Source organism: Cydia splendana, chromosome 19 (genome assembly GCF_910591565.1).
Source record: "Cydia splendana chromosome 19, ilCydSple1.2, whole genome shotgun sequence".
In the NCBI taxonomy this organism is placed as follows: domain Eukaryota; kingdom Metazoa; phylum Arthropoda; class Insecta; order Lepidoptera; family Tortricidae; genus Cydia; species Cydia splendana.
The window spans coordinates 6,021,102-6,036,499 of NC_085978.1; the positions used below are offsets into that span (position 1 = coordinate 6,021,102).

At 37.6% G+C, this 15,398-nt stretch overlaps 2 protein-coding genes across 2 annotated transcripts; one reads left to right on the forward strand and one right to left on the reverse strand.

Moving 5' to 3' along the window:
- Positions 1-361: 361 nt before the first annotated feature.
- Positions 362-10,149, forward strand: LOC134800191 (luciferin 4-monooxygenase-like). Its single transcript, XM_063772681.1, has 11 exons — positions 362-498; positions 1,114-1,321; positions 1,835-2,027; positions 2,583-2,726; positions 3,512-3,659; positions 4,161-4,295; positions 5,365-5,496; positions 5,870-5,950; positions 6,919-7,065; positions 8,545-8,710; positions 9,993-10,149. The coding sequence occupies exons 1-11, from the start codon at positions 406-408 to the stop codon at positions 10,118-10,120; spliced, it is 1,575 nt and encodes a 524-aa protein (XP_063628751.1). The 5' UTR covers positions 362-405; the 3' UTR covers positions 10,121-10,149.
- A 461-nt stretch (positions 10,150-10,610) lies between these two features.
- On the reverse strand, positions 10,611-15,117 carry LOC134800320 (fatty acid-binding protein homolog 5-like). Its single transcript, XM_063772820.1, has 4 exons — positions 15,028-15,117; positions 13,732-13,907; positions 12,845-12,955; positions 10,611-10,702 (listed from the first exon to the last, which is right to left on the reverse strand). Exons 1-4 carry the CDS (start codon positions 15,095-15,097, stop codon positions 10,679-10,681), a joined length of 381 nt encoding a protein of 126 aa, XP_063628890.1. The 5' UTR covers positions 15,098-15,117; the 3' UTR covers positions 10,611-10,678.
- Positions 15,118-15,398: the final 281 nt, after the last annotated feature.

Below are 15,398 nucleotides of genomic sequence, written 5' to 3' on the forward strand. Positions count from 1 at the left end.
GCATACATCTGCGAAAAAATTCAAAGGTGTATGTGAAGTCCCCAATTCGCATTGGGCTAGCGGGGGGACTATAGCCCAAGCCCTCTCGCGCATGAGAGGAGGCCTGTGCCCAGCAGTGGGACGTATATATATTATTATATATAGGCTGAATTATTATTATTATTATATACCCCCGCTCAGGTTACTGGCCTTAAATTATATTTCTTTCTTTATCACATGTGTAATCTCTGCATTACTCCATATCTAGCCAATGTGGAGACTCGCGTATAGATAAAGCGTCTGCTTGAAAAATAATATATTATCTCAATAAACCAGCACACTTTTATTAGTTTTATTACTCTCTCGGCCGGTTTCGACTACGACTGTTCCAGCTCCGTTGTTGAATACGTTAATATAACCATAAAAATGGTTGTTGAATGGAAAAGAAGATGCGACAGTAATCATTTGGGACACTTTTTTGTGGATGTCATGCGAAGGAGAGCCGATGAGATTTGTCAAGTAAGTCTTTATGCCTTAAAACTTTTTACAATATGTATAAGCTTATTTCCTAGCAGATTATCAAGCTGTCACGTAGACTAGTTCGACAGTCATTAGTCTCGTATTGAAATAAATACAGTGACCTTGAAATATCTGTGTCTAGCCAGTGGGGAGACAGTCCTCCTTTCGGGCATTCTCGGCTCCGGTCCGTTCGGCTCAGCATTGCTCCGAGCAATTATTAGGGTTGGCACAACTTGACGTCCCTTTGCGTGCACGACCACAGATAAGATAACGACTTGAATTCTGACAAACCTAAATAGCCGAAAGGGATAGTGCCATAAGAGCTGTTTCCCACTGACGTCCAGTTTTTTGCGGGTACGGTTTTTTGCAGGATCCCGTTTTAGTAGTATAGGTGCTAATATAGTAACTTTCACACGAGGATTCTGTTTGCGGGATCCTGCGTGCATACTACAGAAAACTGGATCCTGCAAAAAACCGTACCCGCAAAAAACTGGACGCCAATGGGAAACAGCTCTAAATTAGAAAGGGAAGGATTGATTCGTCCCTGAATCACTGTCAAACTTCGGTTTTGTAGGAAGTGTCTTATTTATTTATTTGTTCAGTGGTTTTCCTCAGATAGATGCAGCGTCAGGTCAAGAAGAAACATGTGCATCAGTGCTGTCCCGAAGCATTCGGCTGGCGCAATGCTTCAGTAAGCTCGGTCTGGTACCGGGCGATACCATTGTGATAGGTGGAAGGAACCATCTCGACGTGCACATCCCTTTATACGCGGGAATGATGAACGGGTTACCTGTAGCCGGGTTCGACTCGGCCCTTAAATGCAGTAAGTGCTTGTACACAGTCAGCAGCAGAAGTTGCTAAGCGGGCGAGGTGTTTTAAATGATCTTCACGCGACTTTATTGTTACGAGAATAAGAGCGTGTCAAGGTAAAATTGAACACCTCGCGCGCTTAGAAACTTCTGCTGCTGAGTGTAGATCTGAAGAGGTGAATCGAATGAATACACACGCGGGTAATAAAGAGATTTTTGGGTCTAAGATCCTTCACAAGGAACTTGTATCATTATAGGATGACTCATGTTAGACCGGGCTGTGTCCGGGCCGGAGCTTCCGGAGCTTCGTTTTTTATGAATCTCCGGCCCGGACACGGCCCGGTCGATAATGTGAGTCATCCTTATCTCTTATACCTAATCTAATGAATTGTTACAAATGTTGAGAATTTGTTTTATACTTTTGTTACGGAATAAGTGAAATAAAAGCTTCAAAACTGACAAACCTACCTACGTATTTAGAAACTATAAAAAAAAACACTAAAATTTTATAAAAAATCACTTTTCAGATGAACTGAAGCATTATTTTACCTTAATAAAACCTAAAATAGCTTTTTGCGAATACCCAATGTTGGACGAGTACAAAAATGCGATCCAAGAACTGAATTTGAGCACCAAAATTGTTACATTTGGCGGTGGCGAGTATTCCTTGGCAAAATTCATGGAAACTCACCAGGTTCCGCAGCGAGAGGACGAGTTCCAGTAAGTACGTTGTTTATTCTATTTGTCTCCTGTCAAGTTATTATTATAAGAATAAGAATAAGAAATGTTTATTAGCACAAATAATAAATAACACAAAACTAAAATTAATTTAGAACAAAAATATTTGTGCCAAAAGGTCCTCACTCAGCTTCTTGTCACGTTGTGTATCCATAAGACACACAGTTTTTGACGATTCAGTTTTTCAAAGTGGCCGAGTCATATGGATTAAGGAGCCCTACGCAACTCACAGAGCCGTTACTTTTAATAGAAAAGAATTATTTCTTATTTCAACGGATATATTAACTAATGGGAGTGTTTGATTAGGTACTCTGATTATGTATTAAAATCCGTAATCCGGTGATATACTGGCTACCTGAGCATTATTACATTTTAACTGAGCATACTGTAGTTATTAACTTTGGAGCGAAATCGAGGTCCAGGAGGACTGAAAAATCTATTATTTTGTACTTTTAGCGATCTATAATTTCAACGTACAGTAACATTTGCAATGTGAGTAAGTAAAATACAAATATATTGATTTGTTTTTTTTTTCAGAGTCGCTACTTTCAATACTGACGAAGTGTACTGCTGGCTTGTCGGTACAAGTGGAAGCACCGGACAGCCAAAAATAGTGGCACTCACACACCCACACTTGTTTCTTATGACAGAGTTCTATAGCTATAAGGAACCTAAAAATGGGTGAGATACCTTAGAAATACTAATTTATTTATTTAGAAATTTAAATCAGGTAATAAGGCCCATATTGGCCATATTACAAATACCTTACAGACTAACATACATATTATGTATTTTAAAACCTTAAAACTAAACACTATTTAGTCGACAAAACGCCGTGGCTCCGTTGCATCGGCTGCTTTTGTGTCAGATTCGGCAGTTTGCCCCGGAACCTCTGAAACACGACACCTTTCGGCCAGAAGTTGGCGCACTCTTTTGTGCACCACAAAAGAGTTGAAGTGCACGTAGTGGCGCGATCGAAGCTGGAACACCCTCAGTGTGTAGCCGGTCTTCTGGTGTACATACTCCACCACTTCAGCAGCCGCAGAATAAGAAAAGATGTAACTTAGGAGACTTAAATATTCTATCACCATTGCGAGGCCCCTTTAAGTGCGAGGCCAAGGGCGAGGGCCCACTTCGCCAGCACCACTACATCGAAGTTTCAATAATACTATTTAAATCATTCAGCATCAATAGTAGTGCATGAACTATTACTTTTCCAAATAGAGATATATTTGGACAGTTCGCGTTCAAAAGTATCTGCATCAATTTAATTGTTCTATTATTGTAATAGGTAGAAACATATCTCATATCTCCCTTTGTTAAGCTATTAGAGAATGGTACCTAGATACTTTTGACGCTTGGTCTGATACCCTGGTTTTAAATAGTCAGATTACCCACTTATTTAACGTATAAATATCTGAAATATAAAATTGTATAAGCGATCCAATTATTACTGTAATTTCTAGTGAGCGCAAAGCAGCTCTGAACCCGTCTACTCTGCACTGGATATCAGGTTTCTTCAACGCTCTCCTAATGCCGATCAACCACATCAAGGTGCAATCCTCCGCTCCGGCCACTACGGAACATATCATTGATATTATTAATAAGTATAAGGTTAGTACCTTGCACACGATGACCTTAACATTAGTACGATGCTCTCCACTATTTGCTCTTCCATTCATTCTAATAACCGTGCATTTCCATATGGGCCAAAACATGTTTTTTTAGAATTTATGGTCGGAACACTTAGGTAACTTAGGGGTTGTGCACAAATCACGCGAGGTGTTTTCGGCTACTTTTTGACACCCCCTTGGTGATATTTGCTGAGGTTTTTGGCTACCCCCCTCCCCCACATAACCTGACGTGTATTTTTATGAAATTTTTCTATCCGACCGGTTAAGGCCACGCGCTCCAAAATTTCGTAAAATAGACTCGCTATTTTGAAGTGCGGAGTGAAGATTTATGTTTAACGAAACCGAGAAAACGTCCCTCCCCCTCCCCCAACGTGACCTGTCGTGATTTTTTCGTGACCCCCACCCCGCCTATCGAACCTCTCGTGATTTGTGCACAAGCCCTTAGAATAGATTACATGCTTTAAATTATTTGATTTCACAGCCTGTTGGAACTTTGTTGGCGCCGACTGCACTGGCTCATTTAATGCACAACGAGAAACATTGTGATCTGACCTGCTTTGACATTATTAAGACTGGAGGCAGCAAAGTCCACAAAGAACTGCTGGCGGGCCTTAAGGTACATATATACATATAATCACGCCTATTTCCCGGAGGGGTAGGCAGAGACCACGGATTTCCTCTTGCTACGATCCTGACATACCTCTTTCGCTTCCTGCACTTTCATAACATTCTTCATACTCGCTCGCCGGTTTAGGGTGCTCTTGACCTGGCCTTTCTTCAGGATTTCTCCGATCTGATCAGAGAAAGTCCGCCGAGATCTACCCCTTCCAATTCCCACTTCTACTTCTCCCTTATATTATAAACTCTCTTTGTTAGCCTTCTTTCACTCATTCTTTCCACGTGTCCGAACCATCTCAATATACCTTTCTCAATTTTTGTCACTACGTACATCTACATTTCAGTCCACACTTTTCCCTTATCACACTGTTCCTATCTTCTTCTCTCTCTTGCAATCTCACACCACACGCACTTATCAACACTCTCTTTTCCACTGCATTCACTTGGCTCTGATGCCTCTTCTGCCATACCATACCCAACTTTCGCTACCATACATAAGTGTAGTGCACCAACACCCCCTCTATGAACAGCCAACCGTGTTTTTTGCGACACCTTCTGGCTGCTCATTAAGGGCCTTAAGGTGTGTGATTCAGACTCTAGTCTTCTTTTACAAGACCTAACATTACACACAGCATTTATGGTAATTTATGGAAAACTACATCAAAAGTACATTAGCAAAGCCACAATTTTAGCAGTACCTTTATGGCCCGCTTTCAAAGTAATCCCAACGCACCCAATGCACCTTATTGGGTGCGTTGGGATTACTTTGAAAGCGGGATAATTTTGAAATTGACAAATAATATCTACTAAACTAGAAACATTTTCTACTGTAGCGTAGCAACAGTAAGCAAGATGCCTTGTTAAGCGTTGCAATAGCATACTTAAGTGTTTCTAAAATATGACGTGCTTCTGATTTCACAGATATTTGCTATTAGATATATTATTTTCAAAATGCTTTACTCTCGGAACGCCCCTTTTAGTAAAATGAACCAGATGAACCTGTTGATAAAAACCATGAAATATGGAATTTTTTGTTTAAGCGTTAATTGTTGGCTTCACTTTTTCAGGCTAGAATGCGACCAGACGCTGTTGTTCAACAAGGGTATGGGCTGTCTGAGACTGGCGGTTTGGTAATGGAGCAAGGCCCTGAAGACCCTTTTGCAAGTTTTGGAATAATTGACCCTAAATATGAAGTTAAGGTCTGATAAGTTTCATGACTTTTCAATGTTTTAATATGTATCTATAAGTGTTATCTGTCGTGGCACCACCGAATGGGCCCTACGGAAGACCAGCGCTGGCTTTATAGCTAGCATTATGCTGAGTTGGGTCCATTTCGTGATGCACACTTATTGATTTCTTCTTTCCTTGCTGTTGTTGTCTGTCCATGTTCGTACATGTTTTGTGGTCGTCACGAATAATAATTATCTTTTTATCTTTTACCATTGGGCCCTAACAAAGGAGCCAGTACCTACTACCATTAAATGCTTAATAGAGCTGTGAAATCCATTTTGTTTCATACTTAACGTATGGATATCATTTTCCCATTAAAAAAATCCACACTGTATTTTTCAGTTAATAGCACCAGAAACTGGAAAAGAAATACTGGAACCAAATGTCACTGGGGAATTGTTTGTTAGAGGTCCGACCATGGCAGTAAGTATTAGAGTCTGTGCGGGAAGAGAAGAGTCGTGGAATGTATAGGGCCCAATACATTCCACGACTCTTCTCTTTCCGAACAGACTCTATAATTCAATTCAAATACCATTGTCATCTGTATAAAACAGTGTGGCTTGTAACACTAAGCTAATAATTAAAATTGGATTGTACGATGAAACTTTTTTCAATATGTTTTCTGAATGATGATTAAAGATAAGATAAGATTAAAAACGGGTTACCAAATAAGGTTTTCATCTGAAAGGGTTTACCTTTTTAAAAGGGTTGAGTTAATTAACGGCTTATTGTTTTCGGAGTACCCCGATTTTTTTTTGAATTTCAAAAACATGTCATTTCCAGACGTCTCTTCGGAGTACAAAAACAAACAAATAACTTCGTAAAGGGTATAATACTGGGTGTCCTTAGCCATTGGACAAACCCTGAAATCCCACGTAGGGTTACTTCTCAGGATGCTCTAACGTTAAGATTTTTTAAATTAGAACAAAAGAATAAATAAATAAATTTGCAAACGAAAGTTATTACTAATCGACTGCAAAAAGAAACATACTGTACTTATCATTGGCAGTGCTTTTGACAATTTGTTCGAAAATGTGCAGCATTGGTGACATTTGACAAAAGTCAAAATCTTAAAATTAGTATCATAAATAAAAAACATAATCAAAAAAAGATCGAAGAAGGTTTCGTACAATTTATTACCTCAGGATCTACTAACATATACAGGCTGCTTCAAAGTAAAAAACGTAATTTGTTAATTTCTTCGTAAGTAACCGCTATACCGGTTGTGATGATACTTTGTATACTGATTCTAAATACCCTAATGTATACGTAAATTTCGGCTTTGTCCAATGGCTTAGGGACATCCTGTATGCTGCTGATTGACGTTCTATATGATTTGAAACGATCATGCCGTTATTGGTGTCCCTACTAAACAATTTATTTATTTCCAGTGTTATTACAATGACCCTGAGGAGACCAAAAACGTTTTTACTGAAGATGGGTATTTAAAAACGGGTGATTTGTTTTATAAAGACGAGGATGGATACTATTATTTTGTGGAGAGACACAGAATGGTCTTGAAATATAAAGGTTACCAGGTAAGTCGCGTGTTACTGATCTCTTACAGTATTTACGAAGCAGGATTGACCTTATTTAAGTACTTGTGCGAAATAAATGCACGCAGATAAGAGACAAATAAATATTATATTTAAAAAACCTAGCTAAAATTTTATTGGTTGTACTTTAAGAAGGTACATTTACAAATCGCTCTCCTTCTTGATGCGACTGGCAAATCATATACTTTTTGGCAACCGGGTTTTTTAACCTAATTAGACCCCGCTGAATCTGAATTTGCCGGTTGCCGGATCGTAATCTTGACCGGAAGTGAGATATTCAAGATGGCGTCCAATATTACCCTACATAACGACCCTAATGAGTTCCTTTTATGGAGACCGATATTTTTTAATATATTGTTTTAATTATTGCAAGGAATAACAGTAATAATAACACGTATTTCCTGAAAGTTTGGTTTACCTACCTGAAATGGTTCAAAATATACACCCCTTTAAAGATTGTAAAAATCGCCGTTTACGTCCCATCGAAATTCGAAATCCCAGTAGTAAGGCGTTGCTACAACACAAAATGCACTCGAAGGGCTTTAATTTGTTTTTATTTTTACGTTAGAGGGTCGAAAAAAAATTTTACTCTACTGGTAGAATTGACATGGAAACCTATACTGGCGCTATCTGTAAAAAGCTTTGAGCGGCCAACCCCTTTTATCCAGTTTTTACATCCAGACCAACCAAACCAACCAACCAACCAACCAACACATACCAACATACCAACTCTGCTTTATGCCTCAGAAACGTGGTGCAGCTATAAATCAGACATTAAAAAACTGGACACCTTCCACCTACGTTGTCTGCGCTCAATTCTACGTATAAAGTGGTAAGACAAGGTACCGAACACGGAAGTTTTACGTCGCGTGGAGATGCCTGGTATTGAAGCACTGATCATGAAGCATCAGCTAAGGTGGTGTGGCCATGTCGTGCGTATGGAGAATGAGAGACTGCCCATAGCAATTTTCTACTTGGAGCTCTCCTGTGGAAAGCGGAAGCAGGGGGGCCAATATCTGCGACATAAAGACGTTCTCAAACGCCACCTCGTCGCTTGCGGGATACCGACTGACTGCTGGGAGGGCATTGCATTACAAAGATCGGAATGGCGTTCTAGTGTTCATAAGAAAGTAGATCAATTTGAGCAGCAGCGTCTGGAAGACCTAGATGATGCTAAGCGTCATATCCGCAAGACGCGACCTAAGCCCTCCTACACATATACCCGCAACTCGACTGGACAACTCCATTGCGCATCGTGTGACCGCATCTTCAAGACAAAGTTTGGTTTTGCGAGCCACATTAGGGTATTTCATGATCCGGATAAGAATTGTTGATGGAGTCGCCATTGCCGGATACGGCAAGGAAGGAAGAGAGAGAGAGAGAGAGACATCCTGAATTACAGAAAAGTAAAGTCACTCGTAACAAAAGTCAGCAAAATATTTCAGTTCCCTTACCTTCCAGGTATTTCCTCCGGAAGTGGAAGAAGTGATATTGAAGCACCCAGGCGTGGCTGACGTGTGTGTGACGGGTGTGCCGCATCGGGATGACGTCGAGCACGTGGTGGCGTGCGTGGTGCGTAAACCAGGCCACCACGTCATCGCCGACGACATCAAGGGTCTTGTTGCCAGTTGGTATTTATAAATCACTTTTTTGCTAACACCCTTAGCTATATTTTTTGCACTCTTGACAGCTTGACAAGCCCATTGACTGAGCTCATTTGGCTTCTTTTATCTGCAAGCGTGTAAAGTGCATTTACGACTCTTATTTGCAAAATATCTCTATCTAACGGACGATCTAATGTACCCTATATGTACATTGTCCAGCAAAGCAAAATTATGGATACAATACACTACATTCAAAGTCTATATCTTTGTAGCCGACGCGGAGATTAGAGACAAAATTACGATTCTGACCTATATTATACTTCATGTATAATATAATAATATAGGTTCATATGTAATAAAGAAATTGCTAAATGTATTTTTTAACTTACTTTAAGTTGTCTAGAGACATTTTATTTTGATATTTGTGTTCGTTGGTATATGTTATTCATTTAAAAACTGTATAGTTAAGAGAGAGGATATACTAGGGTGGTTCACGTTTGTATGGGAAAAATTCAAACTCTAGTTAGAAGAAGCGGCACCCCCTCATTTTGTTACACTTGTTATGTTGACAAAATACGCCAAGTTTTGTAATCTTATCTCAACTACAAGGGGGTGCTACAACACTTTGAAATTTTTCAAAGTTGTATGATATCCAAAAAAAAAAGTATTTATTATTCAGAATTTTATTTAAGTATCTGGTTTCACACTATTTTCACATGTGATTTATAAGTTTTTAAGTAGAAAAACATTTTTATTTCTATTTTTTATAATTTTTCAAAAGTAAGATTTTTATTTTTTTTTAGATTTTTATGTAAGTAGTGGTTTTCACATTATTTGAAAGTGTGATTAAAAAGTTATTAAGTAAAAAAAAAAAAATATTTCTAGTTTTTATGACTTTTTTAGACGAAATTCAAAAAATCTTACTTTTGAAAAATTATAAAAAATAGAAATAAAAATGTTTTTCTACTTAAAAACTTATAAATCACATGTGCAAATAGTGTGAAACCAGATACTTAAATAAAATTCTGAATAATAAAAACTTTTTTTTTTTGGATTTCATACAACTTTGAAAAATTTCAAAGTGTTGTAGCACCCCCTTGTAGTTGAGATAAAATAACGAAACTTGGTGTATTTTATCAGCATAATAAGTGTAACAAAATAAGGGGGTGCCCCGTAGGAAAATAAAAAAAAATGTTTTTTGAACCACCCTAGGATATACAGTAAAATTTATTGACATAAAATTTGACCTAAGAACAAATTAAATTAAACTAAGAACTTAATGAGTGGACTCTTCTTTTTTTACAGAACATCTATCGGCTTTTAAGCATTTACATGGAGGCGTTGTGTTTCTGGACGCACTGCCGACAACCGTTTCTGGGAAGGTTGCTCGTGTTGAAGTAAAGAAACTAGTGCTCACTGCGCACAGGGAATAAAATTATACGTACAGAAAGACTTTGAAGTTAAAGATTCATCGTCAATGCAGAACTTTCAATAAATACAATTAATAAATAAAAACAGATAAAAAAATAACAATAACTTTTAATTAAAAATAACAAAACCAAAATAACTTAATTTCATTTTTTTTAAGGGAACCGCCTTCAAAAAACGTACCCACTGAAAAGCACAAATATTTTTTATATACCCCACCCCTATTCTTGTCCAGTCGTAAATAAATTTTCTGCAAAAAAGTAATTAATACCTAATAATAAGAAAATTAATAACCATCCAGGTAATTAATTAGTTTTTGAAGTCGGTGCCATACCAAAATGTTAGAGGACCAACATTTTAGACAACGAAGAACGCTGCACTTAGTTACTTGCATAAAAAAGACATAGTTTACTCATTAATTTAGTTCTTGTACTACTAATTACTACTCGTATTTTTTTTCTATTTGGCAGCAAATAATGTTTTTTTGTTGGTTTGTCTCACAATTTATTTGATAATCATCATTCCACTAAAACGTAGTGTCTCGTTGCTGTTTTCTCGGCACCTTATATAGTTGTGTATGTTGTTGTCTGATAGTATTTTATACAATAGTGATATAATAGAGAGTTTTTCAGTCGAGTACCGTGTTTAGGCAACGTAGCTCGCTGAGTTGCCTAAGTAGGGTACGAGATTGAAAAGCTTGGTTATATCACTATTGTATACAATACTTTTTCTACTAGTCAACAAAAATAATACTTTAAACTAGTAGTATCATACAAACAAACCAAACCAAAAGTATACAGCTAAGATTCGCAAGCAGCTGCGATACCTTCATACTGCTACGCGCCCCGGCCGCCGCGCCCCGCGCCCCAACGCAGGCTGGTCAACGACACCTTCTCGTAACTCATGAGGCCCTGGTACTTGCTCCGCGCTAAATTCAATTTTTAGACAGTTGTTTTCTCGTTTTTGGCCACCGTAGCCTATGGAGACTAACAAGCAACACTAAGTGGTTTTCGTAGTCTATGGATGTTGCTATATTAAGGGTATCACATGCGCGTTTCTGACTTATGAACCAATTATTTCTACTATACAACCTAAAATAATTAATTTGAGCTATGGTTTTGTTTCGTCCTCTTGATCGCGGCGAGCTGTGATTGGTCAATTTCATTATAGTTGACTAAACTGTATCGAAATGAATATTATAGTTGAGTTAGGAGCCCATACATTAAAAATACCCAATTGCAGTTTGGTATAAGAAATCTTAATTCAAGAATTACAGTAGGTATGTATAGTGCTTTTCTCAAACATGCAATTAAATAAATAAAATAAAAAATCCACGAAACTCAAGTTTTATTTATAGAAAAAACTAAAAGTAAACTACACCCAAAATATAACCAACACGTACCTATATCATTATCACGCGTATGTTTTACACGTGTATTTTTACTACCCGTATATTTTCATGTATCTTTGATTTTTTCGCCTTGTATCCGTCTGACTGTCGTTTTCGTCACATAAGTTTACATAGTCTTTCATGTTGATATCATGTTTCACATACATCGTTGCTTTATGCATGGAGTAAATAAGTATAATTTCCACAGTGTTGACGAATTTGTAGTTACATTCATTTAAAATATGCCACAAACTGTTTCTAATAAACTGTAAGCCATTTTTCTTAGTTTCTCAAATAATAAAATTGCCATAAGCAACCATATACATACTTCGTCTTTGACTTGGCGGCAGAGGCAGCAAGTTATTAAAATCAATTCTGCTTACGCTGCCAATTCCAACACCTACGATTACAATTAATTTCATTATTTCGTCGGAACTCATATTAAAGTCAAAAAATCAACAACGCACCATAAATCCAATAAAACAGAATGAATATTTTTCAACTTTACCTCCATAACAATTAAAAAAATATAACTACGCGTGTTTGAGTAGACCTTTTTACCGCTAACGTTTAGATGAAATATTTTAAATGTTTTTTTTTTGTGTAGTTAAATTTATAATTTAATATTATAAAATTATAGAATGTATTATTTATTAAGTTCATGTTGATTTTATACAAATAAAACTGCATATTATAGCAAACATTGTTTTTTGTTTTTTTTTATAGGCGTAGTGGCAGAGTGTCATTACGAACCATAAAGCAAATACTGCCTCTAGTTTTTTTTAATGGATGAATGCCACGATGCTGTGTCACAAATATCTGTGAAATGAAAATTAAAAAAGAGGACTTTGCCGGCCTAGGCCTTCAAGATGTGTATGAAATTCCATTAACGACCTTTTGTCCTAGCCGCACCTGAAACGTCATACTTCGCAGCCTATTATAAGGAACATAACATCAATATTTCATTGCATGTTTGAGAAAAAGTAATTTATTAATATTATATATCTTGCTTACAAAGAAAACTAGTCTTATTTGTACTATGTGCAGGTTTCCTCAGGATACTTTCTTTCACTGAATAGAAACCGGTAATAGGGGTAACCTTGAAAAACTTTAAAAGTTATATTGGAAAATTGTCGCATTGAATATCATTGGGATCCAGTAAAAAGTCTGTCAATCAACGCTTGAATGCTGTATCATAATTCTAACATATTTAATTCTAAATTCGAACAACAACAAAGGAACAGTTATGATGATACTAGATATATGGCGATGTCAATGTACTTACCTACTATTTAATTTGTCTCACAGTATATTTGTTTCCATAACGGCTATAACTTACTACTGTCATTGAGTCTGCAGGAAACACACGCACGTGTTTTGAGATTCTTCCGTTTTCCTCTCTCTGTATGTGGGTCATTTTGTTTTCTTCTATTGTAATCAACGCTCTCACCTGTAACCAAGTAAGTAATTGTATAAACTTTATGTTTGCATTTCCTACCCATTTTTTAATTTAATTTTAGACAGGCAATAGAACCTATCACTTTAGTAGAAATTAGATAGACCAAGATAGACTCTATAGATGTAGGTTCCACTCCACACTTGAAATCGCGCTTGGCAAACGCAACAACGCGCGACAACGCAAGTCATGCTATAAATTTAATCGAATATCACAAGCCTGCAATGAGAAAGGGTGATTGAATTTAATCATAATTTGAGTAAGTACCTAACCATTGGGTTACCCTATCGAACGAAAGAGGTTATCGAGTTGACCCGTGAAAGGGAAATCTGGAGTACTTAATAGGTCTTACTCCGCTCCTCTTGTAACGCCATGGCCACTGTGTTCTTGCGTAACCAAGTTCTCTGTGCGTATGAAAACTGTCTTATTAACATGTAACATCATCGCTAAGAGGAAAAACCGGCCAAGTGCGAGTCGGACTCGCAAACGAAGGGTTCCGTACCATTATCTATAAAAACGGTCACCCATCCAAGTACTGACCCCGCCCGACGTTGCTTATATAACTTCGGTCAAAAATCGCGTTTGTTGTATGGGAGCCCCACTTAAATCTTTATTTTATTCTGTTTTTAGTATTTTTTGTTATAGCGGCAACAGAAATTTGTCACGGTTCGTGAGATACAGCCTGGTGACAGACAGACGGACGGACGGACAGCGGAGTCTTAGTAATAGGGTCCCGTTTTACCCTTTGAGTACGGAACCCTAAAAATTACCTTAACACCATCAGGTCTAGTCTCCTCCATCTCTTCCCCAGATATTAAGGTTGTGGTGGCGCTAGCAAAGGGAGAATGGAAGTGGAATGTATAAGCTCCTGTGGCGTTCTTCGCTTCGGTTAACCAGTTCTCTTGGCTCAGGGAAAGAGATGCTTTTCTTTGGAAATAGTTTTTACCTGTAATAATCTTTTGGAAAGCGAAATACTTGATGGAACCCTATAATGGCGGTGGCGGCATAGTAAAATTTTTCGAGGCGACTAAAGCATAGTGTTCTAAATTCTTGCGGAACCCCTTCAGGGGTGTCGCGGAACCCTAGGGTTCCGCGGAACACACTTAGAGTGTGGCTGACGTAACTATTCTAAAATTAAATGCCCTTTCTCGGGACTCGAACTATCTCCATAGAAAATTTTATGTAATTAAATTGGTTTGGTAGTCTAAGTGTGAAGAGGCACCAGACAGACATTGATTGACTGTTGATTGTGCTGCCTGACACGTTTTATCTGTAAGTACCTACTAAAAAGGCGGCGTGCATTTGGAATGTTTTCAAAGCAATTTGGTTAATCGTTATCGACCTGTTATCAATGTTATCAACTGAGTTATCAATTCTTTGTCTTGTGAAAACAAGTCAAACTGTTGTATTACTAGCGTCTGATTATAGATGGCGCTATAATCAACTTATGGCGATCGATCTTGTTTTACATACCTACGACTATTGTTCAAGAGCGTCGCCAGCTGATAGGCTAGAGAGAAGGAGCATACATTTCCCCCCCCCTCCCGCTCCCCCTTTTGACGCCACTTGCTATAGTTTGCAATTTTTATTTGTTAGGTTAGCTTATAAGTATTTAGATAATGAATTAATGACTTACTTACCAATAAATTCTAGATACCGTAAAACGGGGTGAGTAGGTTTCGCGGGGAGCTACGGGTTATGAATGGGGAGACAAGGATTAAGAGAGGGGTGAGGTGGGTTTTTAAGGCTACTGCTACAAAAATAATGTATTCCAATTTAAAATGGAGCTATAGTAATATTCATAATAAAAAAAAAATCGATCCAACAATCTTCCAAAATCACCTTTGTATGAAAAACCCTCTCACCCCAAATACGAGGCACTACGGGGTGAGGTGGGTTTTCCTCTTTATCGTCAAAGTTATGAAATGGAACTACCCAAAATAAAATACAAACTAAAATACAAACGTCCGAACCACTTATTATATACACCATTCAGTTTTCACATGTAAAAATAAAATTTTATCGAGGTTTGAAAGTCAAATTTCACCCAACTCACCCCATTTTACGGTACTCTTCGAACTTTTCCGACGATTTTAAAGCGTATTTTTTTCCCAAGAACTCATCTATAATATCCATATTAGCGAGAGATCCTTTATTTGCGTAGGGTAGACCGGGGGGCAATAGTACCATCGTTATTCTTAGAAACCTCTAATATTGAGCAGATTAATGTTTTAATTAATATTTAAGGGCTTAGGAAAATGCGAAATGAAACCATCGGATGTAAGACATAGACAAGAGATTTATTTTTTTAAATAGAGATGTGACACATACATGTCAAAACTGTGTTGCTATAGTTTGCGTTTAACTATCTATTCTAACATCCTCCCTTTAAGCGCAAACCCATGGCACTGGAACATTTTTGAATTTTCACTTGTGA

Coding starts and splice junctions, on each gene's coding strand:
- LOC134800191 (XM_063772681.1), top strand. CDS start 406: ATGGTTGTTGAATGGAAAAGAAGATGCGACAGTAATCATTTGGGACAC. Junction 1,322..1,834: donor CGACTCGGCCCTTAAATGCA/GTAAGTGCTTGT, acceptor ATCACTTTTCAG/ATGAACTGAAGCATTATTTT. Junction 5,951..6,918: donor TTAGAGGTCCGACCATGGCA/GTAAGTATTAGA, acceptor ATTTATTTCCAG/TGTTATTACAATGACCCTGA.
- LOC134800320 (XM_063772820.1), bottom strand. CDS start 15,097: ATGGATATTATAGATGAGTTCTTGGGAAAAAAATACGCTTTAAAATCG. Junction 12,956..13,731: donor CTAGACCTGATGGTGTTAAG/GTAATTTTTAGG, acceptor ACTTGGTTACAG/GTGAGAGCGTTGATTACAAT. Junction 10,703..12,844: donor CTGCAGACTCAATGACAGTA/GTAAGTTATAGC, acceptor AAATACTATCAG/ACAACAACATACACAACTAT.